Source organism: Ictidomys tridecemlineatus, chromosome 15 (assembly GCF_052094955.1).
Source record: "Ictidomys tridecemlineatus isolate mIctTri1 chromosome 15, mIctTri1.hap1, whole genome shotgun sequence".
Lineage (NCBI taxonomy): Eukaryota > Metazoa > Chordata > Mammalia > Rodentia > Sciuridae > Ictidomys > Ictidomys tridecemlineatus.
Window position 1 is genome coordinate 19066662 of NC_135491.1, and position 18103 is coordinate 19084764.

The 18103-nt window shown below is 56.5% G+C and overlaps 1 protein-coding gene across 3 annotated transcripts in view; it reads left to right on the top strand.

Moving 5' to 3' along the window:
• Positions 1-18103, top strand: part of Pepd (peptidase D) — a 115917-nt gene that overhangs the window by 89186 nt on the left and 8628 nt on the right. For all 3 annotated transcript variants that reach the window (XM_078032170.1, XM_005330630.5, XM_078032171.1), the window contains 3 exons: positions 2044-2112; positions 3656-3733; positions 12878-13026. In XM_078032170.1, the coding sequence (XP_077888296.1) occupies positions 2044-2112; positions 3656-3733; positions 12878-13026 (296 nt within the window). The remainder of the gene's footprint in view (positions 1-2043; positions 2113-3655; positions 3734-12877; positions 13027-18103) is intronic.

An 18103-nucleotide genomic window follows, 5' to 3' on the forward strand; every position in this document is an offset into this window, starting at 1 on the left:
CAGGTGAAAACTGGGTCAGCCTTCCCTCAGTTAGACGCCTCTGACAGTCGCGCCGCATACTCGAAGTCGCTTTTTTTCTTCAACAGAAGCCGGGGATACAGGAAGGTCATTTCTGCCAAGGGGATGATGCAGCAGGAAGGCTGCTGCAGGCGAGAGCAGTAAACCCACCCTGGTCTCCTTTCTCATGGGCCACCCTTGTTCATCTGCACATGCCGATGGCACAGCCAGCCCTCTGCCTGTCCTTTCTGAAGCCAGCCAGTCTCAGTACAGACTGTGGTCATCTGCAGAGGCCCACACTGTCTCCATTATCTTGAGCATGGTGGCTAGGTGTCCCCTTGAGGTGTCCTTCTGATAGGGCAGGGCCATGCCTCCCAAAACTAAGGGAGCACTGTCTTCTTGTGTCATCGCAGAGGGAGCCAATTTTGAAACTACCTGTAGAGGCCTCATGCAGGAAGACTAGCCATGTGGGGCACTGGCCCTGCCTTGCCTTAGTAGGAGTGGGCCTGGGCTGTGGCCTCCATCAGTTCTGTGAACATGGGTCTTACTGTCCCCCTGGCCTCCTGGAACCGAGGTAGAGGCTACATTGTCAGTTGTCCAAGTGGTCCTATCACAAGGAGGGGAGCAGCCGAGGAGAGGAGCGCGTAGTTTTGCTCACCTCCCTGGCAGCTCCTGGAGTCTGTGTTGTGGAATATTTCACTTGCAGCTACCCAATTATCCTGTAAGGTTTGTAAGGCAAGTCTGCAAGCCGATTGAATCTAGCAGAACCATTTCTGCATAACAACTACTTAATACCCAATCATAACAATTATACATAATTTGTGTTTACAGTGCTTGAAAGATTAAACTCCTCCACACAGGCATTCTCTAAACAGACTTAGAATATGCAGGGCAGACAGGGCCGCCAGTTGGCATGCCCACAGTTGGTCTTTGGTGCTCTGCAGATGGCTGCCGTGGAGGCGGGTAGGCAGGGTGGGGGCTGCTTGGGCCTACTTCTCAGCCAGGGCCATCTGAGAGCTGGGCGGAGCTGGGGTCCTGCATGGAAGCTGTATTACCCAGGCCTGGGTAGGGTGAGGGCAGCTCCCTGCACTTGCGGTCTCACCAGCTGGGTTCTGCAGAGACCAGGCACCTGGTGTGTGTGGAAGACTAGGACAGAACCTCAGGAGCCACTTAGTTCTTGAGAGCCCAGTCTCATGCCGGGAGGAGGCCTCAGGGCATGTGGTGGGGGAGGAGGAGGACCAGGGCCACTCCAGAATTCTGGACAGGGTCACCTCCCTAGAGTTCAGGACTTGGATGTGGCTAGTCTGGTTGGACCATCAGTCCTCAGAGCCATCTCTAAGATCTGCCATGGGGGACCCAGCAGGAGGAGATAGCTTACTGCCGCTGTAGACACCCACCTGGTCCTGGGCTTTGCCAAGGGCCAGCCATCCTCTGGCTGCTGGTGTCTGGCTCTCATGGAGGCCTCCCTGACACTCACTGGACTCAACCTGGGGCTGAGGTGTGCCTGCCTTTGCCTGCAGACCTTACTGCTGGGCCCACCTGCTTAGGGAGGAGTGTGTCCAGGGACCTCAGCTGGTTTACTGCTTTCCCAGGCAGGGAGGAGCGGGGCCTGCCCTGTAGACCTGCCCTTCCCTGCTTCCCTGAGACTGCCCGGCCTGCTCCCTCTCCATGCGGCCTACCACTCACCCCTGTCTAGCACAGGACGGCCCTGGGGTTGAAAGGGCTCGTGTTCCTCTCCAGCTTTGCATCCTGTCTTTCCCGGCAAGACGAGGGGTCTGACTTGCAGGAAGGCCCTTCCTCCAGCCCTGCAGAAGCACGTGGCCCCTGCCCCAGCCCGCTCCAGTGATCTCTCTGTCTTCCTAATGAGCCTGGGAGGCAGGGCAGCCCTGGGGCAGCAAGGCTGGCAGGCTCTCGCAGCTCAGAACCCCCAGATTCTTCCCTACAGACATGCTGGGGAGCTCAGGCTTCTCGGGGCCACAGCAGAAGGCAGCCTGGGCTGAGGACTCGTGCATGCTGCAGTGATCTCAGCCTGTGTTTCTCCTGCAGCCTGTTCCAGCACTACTGCTACTCCCGGGGCGGCATGCGCCACAACTCCTACACCTGCATCTGCTGCAGGTAAGTACACCGTCCGTCTCCTGGGGGAAGGTCCCGGGAAGGAGAGAGGGTGCTGCCTTCTTTGTGAGCTTCTTTGTCACTTGCTCACTTATACACCAGGCCACCCAAGCCTGGAAGTCACTTTTGCCCCCAAGACTCCAGGACTCAAGTTGCCTCTACCTGCCAGACCTGGGATCAGGGGAAGGAGAAAGCAGCCAGCTTGCTCCAGAAGATACCTCCGTCCCCTTCCTCCCGTCCCTGGTGATGGGCATAGGAGCTGAGCACTGGGAGGCCACCCCTCCTGGGGCCACTACTGTCTTGCCCCTTCACATCGGTACACACAGAGCATACGGGGACTGGACTGGGACCCTAGGATGGGTGGCTTCTGTGTGCAGCAGGGGTGGAGCGTGGACAGAGCTGTGTTGGTGAGGGGGCTGCAGTTGTGTGTCCACATATGTGTACGCGTGGAGCTCTTGGTGTGGCTGCATGAGGACCATCCTGTCATGGTTATGGGAGTGTTGGGCTCTGTGTAGGTGTGTATATCATTGTAGGTGTCTGTGTGTGGCACATTGAGTCTGGGGTGTCCTGTGTGGCCGTGCGTGTGGTTGTGTGCATCCACTGTGCGTGGCTGGGTATGCTCAAGTGCACAAGTGGTAGCAATGACCATGAACGGAGAGGCAAGTGGTGGCCATGAATATGCACTATGGTGTGGGTGTCTGTGACTGTTTGTCACTCCATGTGTGATTGCACAGGCATGTCCTGGCTCTGGGGCTCACTACATGCTCTGTGAGACTCTGCCCCTCAGGTCTGGCCCCTGCGCAGCCAGGATGGAGCTGGGCTTCTCTTGCTGATGTGCACGTCCTCACACATGAATAATACATATGAGCATCTCAGTCCTTGGAAATGTTCTTCTCTGGTGGATAGAGGGAAAAATCATTATTTCTACTTTTATGATTCCTGAGACTCCCAAATGGGGCCATAAATATTACACCCAGGTGGGGTTGGGTTTTGTTGTTGTTTTTTTCCTTTGGACAGCCTTACAAGTCCTTTTTTCTTAAAGGCATCGCTCATTAGGGAAGCTCTCTTGAGGCAACGGATAAATGAGAAGCTGCTGGCTTCCTGTCTCTCTAGCCCCAACCAGGACCCCAGGGTGGCTGTGGAGACTGCCAGGGCCTTTCCATTGACCCCGTCTCCCTTTAGTCTCCAGGAAAGGAGGGCTTCCACAGGGTCCCCCCATCTCCCAGGTCCACAAACTATTGGACTATAGGTTTCCATTTCTGCTCTTCATCTGTGCTGTTCATGTCCCCAGACCAGAGGGCGGTGGCCTGAGTGGCAATCACAGCCCAGAAGCCCTGCAGGTAGCACTGTCATGAATCAAGAGGCTGTGGCTGGTGGGTGGGTGGTTACGTGTTACCTGATCTCAGGTTGTGGGCCTGGTCCAGCCAACTTATGGCTTCTGCTGGAGGATGGGTAGCACTGTCCTTGGGGTAAGGGCTTGGAGTGCCAGCCTCCCAGGGCTGCTGGGTGCGGATGAGCTTTTGACCATCCTCCTGGCTCTTTGCAGCGGTGAGAATGCATCTGTACTGCACTACGGACATGCTGGGGCCCCCAACGACCGTACGATCCAGGATGGAGACATGTGGTAAGTGAAGCTGGCCCCTGGGCTGTCCCAGTTCCATCTCTGCACGTGAATAGCCCAGCCAAGTGGAATGTAGATGTCAGTGTCCACTGGGAGCCTCTGGGTCCCTATCCTGAGGGTGCTAACCACACAAGATTCCCAGAAACAGCTCAGATTTATCTGCCAAGGCTACTGGCCTGCATGGTGCTTTCTACAGGGCCAGAATCCCCTGTCCCCTACAAATAAGCACCATGAGGTGGGTGTAGAATAGGGTCACTGTGTTTCCATGGGATATTGGGCTTTCTGAGGAGGAGCTGAACTGTCCCTAGCCTCTGCCAGGTTGTTCTTTCCATTCAGAGAGAGCTCCATCCTTACATCCCTGTGTCCCAGTGCCTGGAGGCCAGGAGTCCCCCATACCCAGAAACATGCCATCCTCAGCCACAGGACCTCTTGGCATATGCAAACTGTTGGTTCAGCAAGTCCAAGGTGGTGGCTCTCCTAAGCATGCTGTGCCATGATCTCAGCCCCTGGTGGAGGACATGAAAGGCTGCATGGGCAGGCCCCGTGGCCTCCATACCAAGAACTGCAATCCTATTCACAGATCCCAACATGGAGGGCAGAGCACCCTGGGGTAGCACTCATGGGCTTGGTAGGGTTCTAGGGACACACACAGATATGGCCTCAGCTATAGTGGCCAAGTTCCTTGCCTGTCCTCCTCACCATCCAGCATGGGGATGTTGAGAGCTGTTCAGATGCTCAGCCCCAAACTACATAGGGCCACCCTGTTTTGGCCTTCAAATGTGCTGTGGTCACTGACCAGTGGTAGGAGTGCCCCACCATCCTCCACCCCAGTCCTTGGGCCCCTTGTCATCCATTGCTGACGCAGCTGAACAAGGTACCTCCATGCCTTGCTCCTAGGCAGTGTCATGGCTTCTCAGGTGGCTGGTGCAGCTGGGCTGCCCTCTTTCCCCTTAGCTTCCCCGATGCACTCGTTCCCCAAGCTGGAGTTCCCATGATGGCTGCACACTGACCTGGCCCTGGCCTCATCTGGGCAGGCCTTGGCCCTGCCACAGGGAGTGGTGGGAGCCTCACACAGGAGTCCTCTGCTACATCTACCAAGGAGTGCAAGCACCTGTGCATAGACTGATAGGCGAACACCCGGCTGCCCAGAGAGATCTGTGCTCTGAGCTGTACTAATAGGAACTCACTTAAGCCCGGGTTCATCCCTGCCACAGGGCATGCCAGTACTGACTAGCCATAGTCTGCTCAGCCAGGTCAGTCACTGGATGGGATGTTCTGGTTCTGGCTACTGTTGTCAGGAGCCCAACTCAGCCTTCTGGAAGAAAAGCCCCTTTCCTCTCTGAGCCTCAGTTCACCCATCTGCAAGTGGCGATGGCACACGCATCTCAGGGCTACGCACAGTGGCTGAAGGGGTGTGTGAGGAACCCTCAGAGGCACCTGACCAGCAAGTCCAGGTATGGGAGCCTGCGGAAATTGAGGCCCAGAGTGAACCTAGAGGTTACCACCACCCACCTGGCCATGAACAGAGCCTCAGTGTCCATCTTGTTGACCTGTCTGGCCACACTACTCCAGAGTCTCTGTGACTTAAAGGTCATGCTGGGCCCTAGGAACTGGGGCCAGGGCCTACTCTGCAGGCTTTGCTGCCCTGCCTCTAGGCAGTGGCCAGGCTGTGCCATGCCCAGGGCTGGGAGGGTTAGAGCAGAGCTCAGTTACCCTCCCAGAGGCGGTGTCCCCAACAGGGCCCTCCCTTATCTGTCTCTGTTTCCTCCCCTGACCCTACACTGTTCACTTTGGTGCTGGAGAGTATCAGGCACAGGTGTGAGGCAGAGGGATTTGGGGAGAGGAGTGGCTCCCCAGACTTGGTTCAGCAAGAGACCATGGAAGGAGAGATAGCCACCCTCTCCCTGGGCCATGACTGAACCAGATAGCCCCAAGGAGACCACCTGTGCTCTTCAGACTCTTGTCTTCTGAGAACTTTTCTAATGATCTTTGACCCTGTGACCCATTCTGGCTGGGTCAGAAGGATAGAACACAGGAACCCAGACCCAGGGCAGAGGCAGAAGCCAAGGCCAAGGCCAGCCATATCAGCAGGGTCCCTCTGTCGTGGGGGCATCTCTAACTAACTAGAAGGCTTTGTGCCAGAGTCAGGTAGCCATGAGTTTTTCTGCTCCATGAGTTCAGCACATGTCAGAGGAGGAGGCTGCTTCTCTACTCCCTACCATCTGACCCAACGGGGGTCTAAGAGGCCAGTCCGATCGGTAATGCTGTGGAGCCAAGGCCAGGGTGCTGTGTACATCAGATCTGCACACCTCCCAGCTGTTGGAGTCTCAGCCCTCTTGGGCAGTGCATGGCACCTGTGTCTCCTGGTGCAGCTGTAGACAGGAGGGATTGGAGGAAGCCTACGAATGTTCGTGCCAAGCCCAAATTGGTGATTTTGTTTTTCTAGTGCTAACTTTGAAATGTAGCCAGTAGAATAATTATGAGTTTATTATAGTCAATTTATTATGCAGCATTTAGAACAACATGTTTTGTTGATTACTGCTACTGCCAGATTGCTGGCGGCATTTATAATCCATTGTTTTATTGAAATTGATCTGCTGAGTGCCTACTGCATTTGGTAAATAATAAATCACTCTGTTATCCCAAAATAAAAGCTATGGTACTTCATCATAAGGTATCAAACCACAATATGAGCCTAGTGGTTTTCCCAAAGGCAGATAGGGCTTGAGGTTGATGAAGCCCATTCCCCGTCTCCTCTGTCCTCACAGTAATAGGATCTGGAGCTGGGCTCAGGCCACCATGAGCCACTGTGGGGTCACAGTCCTCACACACTCAAGGGCCTGTTCATTGGACATGCTGGTTCATACTTGAGGTCAAGTTCATCAGCCAAGAACTTGGAAAAGCCCATTTCTTGCCCTGGGCCCCTCCCTGTTCCAAAACTAGATCCTGGTTTGCATGCCTCCAAGGGGAGGAACAGGAGCATGGATTGCCTTCCTGTCCCTAGGACCCCCACTCAGGTTGGTTCAGAGCCAGTAGGCCTTGTGCAAGGCCTGTGGCCATGGAGCTTCTTGGAGTTTTCCTCTTGGCTCCCAGAACCCTCTTCAGCTGTGTGCCTGGGGTTCCCCCATGAACCCCATGAGCAGATCGCTGTCCTAGAAGAGCTATCAAGCACTTTTGATTTTCCTTTTTAAGGCAAGCAGGCCAGCCTTCTAGAACAGGCTTACAGAAGCGTGGCAAGCAGCATTGCTAGTGAATGCTTTCAGTGTGTTCACACAAAGGTTGGTGTCTAACAGGGTCCCTGCAGGCCCTTTGGAAGTGTCCAGAAGGCCCCTGCCCACTCATCTAGCCCAAGCAGGTAGGTGTGAGCACAGTCATGCTCAGGACTTATCGCCCAACCCAGTCATCCCCTAAGCCCTCATGCTCTTCCCCGTCCTCCCATAGCCAGCCTGGGCAGTGGACACCAGGGAGCACTGCTGTGTCTCGTCCACTGGGAAGCAGGGCCTCGGAACTGGGCCACTCTTTTGCAGGACTCCCAGTCTGAGCCTTGCAGCTCCCTGCCTCTCCTGTCCCCTAAGCAGGCTCACCCCACAGAATAGGTAGGGAGAAGGCCAGGATGTGCCTCCAATGGGCTCTGACTTGGAAAGTAGCTGGGACACCCCTCCTCATCTGCCATCTCCTACCTTTCCCATCACCAGATAAGGCAACAGGGCTGAGGACTATAGCTGTTCTCTGAACCTTATAGGGTTCAGGCCCAAGGACGCCCCAGACCTGGATTGCCCAACTAAAGTCAGAATGAAACTGGTGGGTGTGAGTCAGACCTTCCTGTACTGGCCAGAAGAGGGCAGTGTTGTCTCAGGCTGGGCCTCTCCCCGGCTGGGTAGTGGTCTACTGTGATGCTAAGGGGGCATGGGAGGTGGGCCTGCAGCCCAGCTGGGGAGGAGAGGCCTGTCTCTAACCTCCATGCTTAGCAGCTTGCCAGTGTCCTTTCCTCCTTCCCTGCCATGACCTAGGGCCTCATCTGTCTCCCTGCCATGAAAATAGCTAGGCTGAAGCCCTAGCTGCCCTACAGAGGGGGGGACAACACTCGTAGTCACCAAAGCCCAGAGAAATAAGGGCTACCAATTTCATACCAGGACAGTGCCTGAAGGCACCCTGAACTGTGAGTGACATATGGCTGGCATGTGCTGCTGCTCTCATTGCCAGGGTCACATCCCCAAGCAAGGGTGGCACCAGAGCCCTCCTCTGCATGACTGTCTTCACCACAGAGGTGCCAAACCCTCCGCCCCACAGGCTGGGAACGCCTACTCACCCCAGGCTTTAGCAGCCCCTTGGTATCTCTTAGGCCTTGCAGGCTGGAGTAGGACAGTTCTGCCACCCCCGTTGTCTGTCTGGCACTGTGACCCCCTGAGGGTGCTCTTCCCTTGCTGGCGAAGGGGCTGGGGTGAGGGGAGCCTCCATGCCCCATTGTTCCTGGTGCCTGGTGCTTTGGTGGGCTTTAGAGTAAGAGTGTCACTTCAGGGCCTGTTTCCTGATGCCAGGCTAACTGAGACCCTCCCCCACCTTGCTGCTTCCTCAGAGGGACACTTGATTGTCACTAGGGACCCCTCTCCTGAGCATTTAGTGGTCTTACGGACATGCCCAGTCCTTGGAGCAGTACAGGTCTGGTCAGACATCTATCCAGAGATGAGTTGGCCATGGCCTTCAACGAACCCCATCTCAGAAGTACCCTGACTCACTTGTAGGCAGCTGTGCCCTGATGGCAGGCAGACACCCTCTCATGTGTTTTCTTTCCGTTCTGTTTGGTTGTCAGTGCTTCTAGGCGGCACCCACTCAGTTGATGTCAAGACCTACAGTTTGAAGGGCCCTGGTCTAGACAGCCCGGGTGCTCGCAGACATCACAAGACACTGGTCGCCAAAAAAGTGAAATACAGCATGTGCTGTGCGCATGACATTGACTGCCTGCCTCCCCTCACCCACAGCGGCACTGCCCTGCTGCCCAGCCCTTGGCCCACAATACTTTAGGAACAGCAGGCAAGCTGCAGCATGGTGCTCTTCCCGGGGCCTCCACCTGACGCTGGTCTTCTGCATCCCGCCCTGACCTCCGTAAAATGGCTGTATTGATTCTCTCCAGACTTGGGAGGCCCCAGCGCATGGTTGCTCTCGTCAGCGAATGCACCAGGGACTGCTGGCTCTGGGGCTTGGGGACAGGAAGCTGCTGTTGGCGTGGGCTGCTTGCGTGAGCACTGTTCCTGTCTGCCCAGGCCCCATAGGAACAGCTGTCCTAAAGCTGGGTAAAGTGGGACGGACATGCCCAGAAAGGCCCTGGGGAGAGGTTCACCTGGCGTGTCAGCACATGGCCCTAGGGAGCCTCTGGCACCCCAAAGGATGACCTTTGCCCCTGTTGGCCACAGCTGGAGGCTGGCACTGCACAGAAAGTGTGACTGGGAACTGGGCGCAGCCTGTGCCCCAGGGAGGCCAGCACTCACCACTCTGTCATCAGGGTCAGCCCACTGCAGCAGACACATGGAAAAGAGACTCAGTTGCCTTCCTTTTTCTCTCCCATTGAGTTTCTAGGGGGAATTGAGAGCTTCCTCCAGCTCCAAACCTCACAGCCTGACCTGGGATGCAGTCCTATTTTAAAGGTGGGAAAACTGAGGTCTTAGGGTCTGCCCTGTCCCTAAGGTTCTGCACACACACGGGTGTAAGATGTCAGTCTTCAGAGAAAAGCAGCTAAGAGCTGTGCGGCACACTGAGAGATGAAGGTGAAGCTCCATGCTGCAGAGTGGCTCTTGCTGAACGTTGCAGCACTTCCTTCAGACGCCTTCTGCCTGCGGGCTGGCCAGGCCCTGCGGAGTGGGGTCTGGAGAGGGACCCAGGAGGGTCTGGGTGGGCCAATGGTGGCAGGTAGCCCAGGCCTGGAGCTGCCCAGGAAGAACCAGCTGAAGACACAACCTCTCATGGCAGCCAGAAGCGCAGCTATAGGAACACATGTGGGGAAGGAGACGCCAGCGTATTGCTGGGAGATGTGTAATCTCTCCCCAGATGTCTCAGATTATTACACAGATTCACTGGGCCAATGATAGTAGTGTCCCTGGTGGGTGTCCCCAGGCAGCCGGGAAGGAGGCATCCTGCGTTCTCAATTGAGCCAAGTATGAGCAAATTCCATTGTCATTTTGCATTCAGAGTATGGATGAAGTGAACAGAGGAGTTGGAAGGAGATGATTTATAAAAGAGATGGCTTTTATCCCTGGATTCCAGAATGGCTTGAATCTGAATCGCTTAGCATGTAGAAACTCTGAGGGAGATTAAAAAAAAAAAAAAAAAAGGCAGAAAAAGATAGGGAACTGAGAACACAAAAATAGACTCTAGCCCCGTGCCCGAGTACTGCTGGGCAGGATGGAGCTGGCTGGCGGGTGTATACTTCCTTTTCCAGAAAGTGGATGATTTAAAACAAAAAAATACAGTTGAAGTCTTCTAGAAGCTGGAAGATAAAGCCAGGCTGGCTGAAGAAGTCCAAAAGCCTTCCATCCCACGCTCTTTCTGTTTTATTGAAGAGGGCTGGGAAGACTTGGTTCAGAGTCTGGTTTGCCCTGAAGAGTCTTATTTTTTACTGTTCTAGATGATTCCAGTATTTGGTGTGTTCTTGTGGGCTTCCTGATTTTTTAAATAGTTCAATTTCTGTTTTTCTTTTAGATCAACACAGTCCAATAGAACTTTTTGCCCCAGAGGGCTGCTGCAGGTCACCCTCTGATGTGGCACTCCCAGGAATCTGTGTCCCCCACACTCCTGGCTCTGTCCTGTCTGCCCAGTCCATTCTTGGATATTCTAAACCAACAAACCGCAAACCATTTTCCTCTGTTGACTCCAGGGAGCCCAAATGAAAACACTTGCTTTCCCCAGGCAAAACTAGGCCGGGGCCCCATGCAGCTCCATCCCCACTGCTGCCCGAACGCTGGCCCCAGGAGGACACAAACCTGCAGCCAACTGTCGCGGTCCCATTTTAAAGGTGGGAAAACTGAGGTCTTAAAGTCTGAACGCTGGAGCCAGGAGAAGAGAGCTCATTGCAGGGCTGGGCACTGAGTTGTGACTCAGGGCTTTTTGTACCAGTGTTAATAGGCTCAATTTCCCTACAGTTGAGGGCCCAAGTGTGCCCCACGCAGGAGTAATCCTACAGGCAACTGCTGGCCCCTACTGCCTTTGCATCTGCAGCCTGCTGGGGAGCCGGCGCCTGGGTGTGTCTGCTCCAGTGTCTCTGGTTCCTTGCAAGTCAGCCTCAAGTGAGGCCCAGGTCCCCCTAGGTCTGCTCCAGGCAGGGTTCCCCCTGAGACTTTGACCCAACCCCAAGTTCTCTGTCATGCGAGTGGGGGCTCTGCTGTACCCCCTGAGAGTCACCTGAGTTGTTACCTGGGCTTCCTGCACTGTTGACTCTATTTATGGTGTTTTGCAATCAGAAAAAGCAGGAGATTCAAACGTGCCCATCTGAGGACTTTGGACTCCAGCAAAGCATCCAGGGATCCTGTGCATTCAGGCTTTTCCTTTAAATCTGCTTCTGTAGGGTAGCAGTCCCTTGCTTCACACATGAGCCCAGGGTCCCCCGCTCTGTTCTCTCCCACCCAAAGACCAACACACAGGCAGCTTCTGGAATGTTTGTGGTTACCACTACAGTTGGATTTGGGTGAGAGGCCCTTGTAAAGGAAGCCACAGCGGTGCCCCACGCTCCAGTTTGCCAGGATTTGTGCTGCTGTAGATGGACCCCCACAGGAATCCCAGGATGGAGCCAGACACCGAGCAGAACTGAACTTGGCCAGTGCAAAAGGGCAGCTCCCACCTTCTCAGCTGGCCTGCCCCTGTGGTCACCTGGCCTTGAACACACCAGCAAGAAACCAAGCCAGGGGCTAGATCTATGTTCCTCAGCCAGTTTCATGAGGATCGTTGTGACTCTGCCGTGACCTCAAGAAGGAGCTAATGGCCTCCACTGTTGCCAGCAGCTTCTAAAGCTGAGGTGGGATGGGGAGAAGGAGGTGAACCATCTGTGTACCCCTTTGCTTCTACCCAGGCTCCTCCTGGCCCACTGGGTGACCCCATACCATGGGGGCCCTTCTGGACCCTCCTGGAAGCCAGACCTGGACCCAACGTGTGCAGACATGTTCTGTCTGGCTCTTGGTCACAGGGTGAGCAGGGCAGGATTCTCATCGGCCCTCCCCATGGCCCTTTATGAAGCAGGGGCTGTCCCTGCTCCTTCCAGGCCCTGCTGGGTCAGGGGCCCCAACATGATGTCCAGTAGGGCAGCTCCACTGCAAACTCCTGATTGATGGAGCAGATCTGGCCATCTGTCACACTGCTGCCCCCTGGCTCCTGGGCCTCTCCTGTCTTCCCCTACTGTGTGCCCTCCTTGTGCCCTGCTCAGCCACCTGGAGATGCCAGGGTCGCAGGCAGCAGCCATGTCCATTCAGCCCCAGGAAAGCCCTGCTGGATATGAGGCCATCCTCTTGACATTCCCTTCCTATCCCTCCCTCAGGCCCTGGCAGGACAAATCTGTCACACCTCAGTGGGGAGATAGTGTTGGGCACCGTCCTCTGGGCAGGGGATCCTTGAGCTGGAGCACAGCCAGAGGTACCAGCCATCTGCCAAGTGTTCACCCAGATGGCACATTTAGGGAAGCAGGTGACATGGCCCCACGTCGCATTCTCTTGAAGACAGTGTGTCCTGTGTCCATCCCCAGGCTCCTTCCTTCTCCCTTCCTTGCTGAGTAAAGGGCAGACCTAGGGGATCTGTTGACAGGTTCATATGGAGTCAGGTGGCAGGTAGGGGCCTGGGGACGTGTCTGTCTGAGTCAGTTCTCCAAGTGAGTCCCCACAGGGGCTAGGCTGTGGAGGGAAGCCCCGCTCTCCTCGGCCTGCCCTGCTGAGGCTGAGCCCTGTGCCACTCTCTTTGCTGGGGATAGAGGTCTGGGTTCCTCTGCTACTCATGCTCTTCCGAGGAACGCCAGGTTGGAGCTGCCTACGCTGGTCACCTTCTCAAGGTGGGGTGGTCACAATACCCTCCTGCATCCGGGCCAAAGGAAGCCATCCTTGAGTCCCGTACATGGGAAGGGAGCAAGGAGGCACCCTGAGTGCCCGCTCACCTCGCACCCTCCTCTCCCTACAGCCTGTTCGACATGGGAGGTGAGTATTACTGCTTCGCCTCGGACATCACCTGCTCCTTTCCAGCCAATGGCAAGTTCACCGAGGACCAGAAGGCCATCTACGAGGCGGTGCTGCGGAGCTGCCGTGCTGTCATGAGCACTATGAAGCCAGGTGAGGGGGGGGGAGTGGGGCCATCTGAGGAGGACTCCCTGGCATGGGGAGGGGGCAGCCTTGTGACAGGCACCTGCATCTACCCCTCCACACGTGATCAGTCAGACTCTGATGAGTCAGCCTTCAGGCCACGCCAGGAAACAGAACTGACCACCAATCAGGAAGACGGCTGTAGTCTGGGAGCTCAGCCCAAAGTCACCCCATGTCCCAACTGGCCACCTCTTCTGCACATCCCTCCGCCCACACTGGTCATCAGAATGTCAGCATGTCCCGTGCCTTGTCCCAAAGCAGAGTCCACTTGAGGGAGAGTTGGCCAGGCTTGGACACTGGCATCTGGGTGGACACTGGAACAGGTTCCAGGTCCACTCAGCAGCTCTGTGACCTTGGACAGAAAGCTCTTCCCCTGGGTGACTGTTCTCTATTGGTACTTGGGGAGGCAGCAGCTCTCGAGGATCGGGCTGAGCCATGGGAAACACCTTCAAGCATCTGCCTGGCTCATGTTCGGGCTCTGTAGAGGTCACGGTCACTCTGTGATGAGGGTGAGTCGAGGCCCACGCCTGCCACTCTCTCCCCACAGCCAGTCTTGGCCAGCATGTTGTGATCCTGCTCCTGCCTGGCCCCCAGTTTTCCGTGTGTGTCCCCCACCCCCGGGCAGCTTCCAGAGGCCTCACTGCTCTGCCTCCTGATGTCCATATATGGCAGTCTTGGCCCACTGAGGTGGTCCTGTGGAGGGGAGAAAGTGTCCCCCCAAGCAAGACTGCCTTTCTGACATCCCTTCCAGGCCCATCGGGTCCTCCCATTCTCCCTGTTTCAGTTGTCAGCCACGTTCCCTCCAGTGAGCCCCGGGCGTCCTTAGTTCTGAGATGGGTAGGCTCAGCACATACCTGGTCAAGTGCCAGCTCCAGTGTTCGGCTGTTTCTCCTCAGGAAGAGACCCTTTTCCAGCAGTGACCAGGGAACCCTGACTTGTCACCTTTGCCTGGATAGGATAATTTACAGATGTGCTATACTCTTGCTTCAGATCCTCCTGGGCTTCAGAGAAGCCCATCCTGCAGGCCTTTGATTCCTTACAGCCCAATCAAGGCACCATGAGCCAGTTATCCCCCAGACTGAGCCCTCTTGGGGACATGTGACTGCTGGCCACCACTGGCCATGCCTAATGATCTGTTTGGCTGCAGCCTGTCCTGCGGTAAGGATGGGCTTTCCCTGCCTCTCTTCCAATCTGACCTGGTGACTCGCCTACACTGCCCAAGGCACAGCTCTCCCACCAGGACACTGACTTCTGCATCTTTGGTTGTAAGCAACAAAATGGCGTTGGGTGCCGTCACCAATCCATAGAGGTAGGGAGAGGAGGTGTGAGTGGGGCCAGAGCTGGGGCAGCTCAGAGGTGCAGGACCTACTGAGCCAGTGTGGGAGTGAGCTCCTGGGGGTGAACCAGCTGGCTGCAGAGGCTCCCGCCACTTGTTTTTGTTGTTGTTGTTTTAATGGTACCAGGGATTGAATCCAGGGGTGTGTAACCACTAAACCACGTGCCCAGCCCTTTTTGTAATTTTGAGACAGGGTCTCACTAAGTTGCTGAGGCTGGCTTTGAACCTGAAGTCCTCCTGAGCTGCTCAGCCACTTTCTTCATAGGGTTGAAGGCAGAGAGCACCTGGTGTTTCGGGTCATAGACGCTCCAGCCCCTGCTTCCTCCAGCGCTCACTCACCACCTCCTTCCCTGCTGTGCAGGCCCCAGGCCTCCCGGGTAAGGGGAGCTCAGGCGTCTTCTACAAGCCACATGAGGGTCACTGCAGCAAGAGAGCCAGCACAGTGGAGCACCAGAGCGAGGCTCCAGGGTCTAAAAATGAGCCCCAGGCCCAGAGACCCGCGCTCACTCCAGCTCAGCTGCCTGCTGGCTGTGTGCCTTGCTCCCATCCTTCAGCCTCCTCATGCCCCAAATGGCTTCCATAGTCCTCCTCCCTGTCTCAAAGCAGAATCCGCTCCAGGGTGGGCTCAGCCAGCTCCAGACACTGGCATCAGCCCTCTAGTTAAGGGCCAGCAGAGAGCTGGCTGCAGCCCAGTGTTTCCTCCGTGTTCCGGGGATGGTGAACAGAGGCTTTGGGGCCCTCTGGGGCCCTGGCCGTGACAGGCCTGAAATTAGACTTGGAGTTCCTAAACGGGGGGCTGTGGTAGTCAGATTTGTACCCCTCCATGGAGCTTTGATTTTAAAAAGAAGAAAAAGATTGCGAGCTCTAGAACTGTAAGAGCCTCAGGATGTGGCCTCTCGCGGACCCAGAGCTTGCTGGCTCAGCATCTGGCTGAACAGTCCCCTGCGGCCCCCTGGCCCATTGCTGGGAAGACACAGCCATGATCACGGGGCCAAGGGCTGTTTGGGAAGCGACATCAGCAGCAGTCATTGTCAAAGGAGGCATGTTGTGAGCGGGCCTTTCTGGATGGCCCCTGGTCCATCTCCAAAAGACCCAACCAGAGCTTAGGGAGCCAGGGGAGGGGGGGATTCTGGGGGCATCTCAAGGCCCAGCCCTACAAGCCCCTAAAAGAAGACCAATATGGAAAGGTAAAGTCTACAGACGAGGTGTCAGAGTAGAACAAAGTTGGGAAGGATGCACTGTGTCCCTTTTTAATTTGACTTTGAAACCATGGGACACGTTGTCCTTTGTCTGTGGAGTCATCACCACAGGGATACGTCTCCCGTCTTCACACCACAGATGAGCATTTTTCCTCAGTCCTGAATACACCAATCATTTCAAGTGATCAGTGTTTCAGATGGCAGGTGGTTTGGGCTGGGGAAGGTGGGGTGTGGTGTCTTCTCCCACTGTCTGTAAGCACAGGCCCTCTCCAGGAAGCCAGGGCACCCCTCCCATGGAGGGCCTTCCAGTGAGTGTAGCCTCTGCTCACGCCGACTCATGGGGCAGCCTCAGGTCTAGCCAGGGATGCCCGGAGCCACTAGGCCAGTTCACCTGAGCTGGTCCCTGCAGACCGTGAGAGGCACACTCTTGCTCACCCAAGGTCCACTCTTGCTTACACCCCAACTCCCCCCCCCCCAGCACAGACCTGGTCAGGGAGCCTACACTGAGGTTTCCAAGGATCCCTTGTATGAGAGAGTGGGACAGAGGCCCCAGCATTACCCTGTATGCATTTTAACCACCCATACTGCCAGATTGTGACACACCAAGGCTCCCAAGGGCAGAGCTGGGCCCCATCTGGGTCACATGGTATAGGCCCAGCACTGGGGCATTAGAAGTCCTGTGCCCACAGAGCCGCTTCCCAGGTAGAGGCAGATGGTTTCTCCACAACGTCGGGGCAGCTATGGCCAGGTTGGACCCCTGTCTGTCCCAGTGGGAATGCCCCCGGGTTGTGGGTTGAGCTCCTGGGCCAAGACAAACACCCCACTGAGACTGCCCGACTGCTTCCTGTGACCTTCCAGGGAAGAGTAAATAAAGACAAGCAGGAAGTCACACAGTGATGCCCAGAAGAGAGGCAGAAATTAATAATCACACAGAGACCCTGGTGGATAGAGCCCCCCGGGAATTGAGGAATGCAGTCCTTGGCCCCCCATCCCGGGGCAAAGGGGGGAGGGCAAAGCATTCCTCATGGCCACTGAGAACAAGGAAAGGAGGGCTGAACTCACTCAGGCAGGGAGCCCTGGTGGGCAGGAGGGTGGGCTGGACAGACTGACGGCTCCAGCACCTGGGAGAATTCCATCTTCATGAGGCTGTGAACCAGCTTTGGCTTCTGGTGGCCGGAATCCAAGTCCACTGTGGCTTTGGGGTTAGGGCAAGAGGCCCGCCATTGCATACAGCCTGGTCTCTGTGGCACCAGGAAGCCTAGCCATAGAGAGGGCTCAAAAAGGAAAGGTGCTACTGGAGAGGGGTGGGCCGAGCCCACGGGGGTGCCAGGAGTCAGAGGTCAGAGCTAGCTCGGCTGTAAGGCTGCCCTGGAGCTGATAGTACATCCTGGTCCTGCAGAGCCCCAGGCTCTCCAGCCACTGGGTGGCCTGACACTGAGGCCTCCGCACTCCACCAGCAAGCACCCTCCCTCACCCTGCCCGTGCGCCTCCCTCACCCTGCCTGTGTGCCTCCCTCACCCTGCCCGTGCATCTCCCTCACCCTGCCCATCTCCCTCACCCTGCCCGTGCGTCTCCCTCACCCTGCCCGTGCGTCTCCCTCACCCTGCCTGTGTCTCCTTCACCCTGCCCGTGCGTCTCCCTCACCCTGCCCATGCGTCTCCCTGGGCTTGCATCCCCTGCCCTAGACAGGGGGCCCTCCCTCCTGTGTTCTCACAGGAGCCCCCACCCCGTAGCCTCCACTCACGACACCCCGTCATAGGAAGTGCCCTCATCCTAGAATGGGCCTGAAGGTAAGGGAGGAACATAGTTGCAGGGGTGACCAGCTAGCTGGGGGAGGGATAGGGGGCAGTGCCCACCCAACATGTGGACTCTGTGGACCTTTCCTGGTGTTTTGCCTCCCTCCCAGGTGGGCAGGGGCAGAACCAAGTGTCTGGACTTCCCATCGGCCTCGCCCTTACAGATCGGGAGGAATATGAGGGTCAGGCAGACAGGTACAAGGTGCCTGTCACCCTAGCCATGCTGCTTTCTGTGGCAGAAGCCAGGTCAGATAGGGCTGTATGGTGCCCTGTGTCCTCCCTTCCTGCTGGTGGCAGGATGCTGGGCAAGCTTCCTGCCTTTGTGTCCTCCCTTGAGGTGCTTCGGCAGGGTGTAGGGGAAGACCCCAGGGAGTGCACAGCAAGGCGCCTATAGTGTGGGCAGGCTTACTTCTTGCCCTTGCGCAGGGTGAGTGGGTCCCTGAGACAGGCAGGGTGGGCCGGGCCGCAGGCCCTCAGCCTCATGCCAACTTGGCTTGCCCCGAAGCTCCCGGTAGCCCGGTTCTATCCTGGGACTGAGCCCTGGGCCTTCCCTCCTGCACCCCCAGGCCCTGGCTTGCACGTCATCCATCCCCCGAGGGCCATTGTCCACAAATGAAGCGAGCTCTTTGTCTGGAAGTGACTCAGGATGCAGCCCAGGGGCCTTCTACTGCCTTCTCAGCTGGGCTTAGGCCTGGGAGCCTGGGCTGTCATACTCT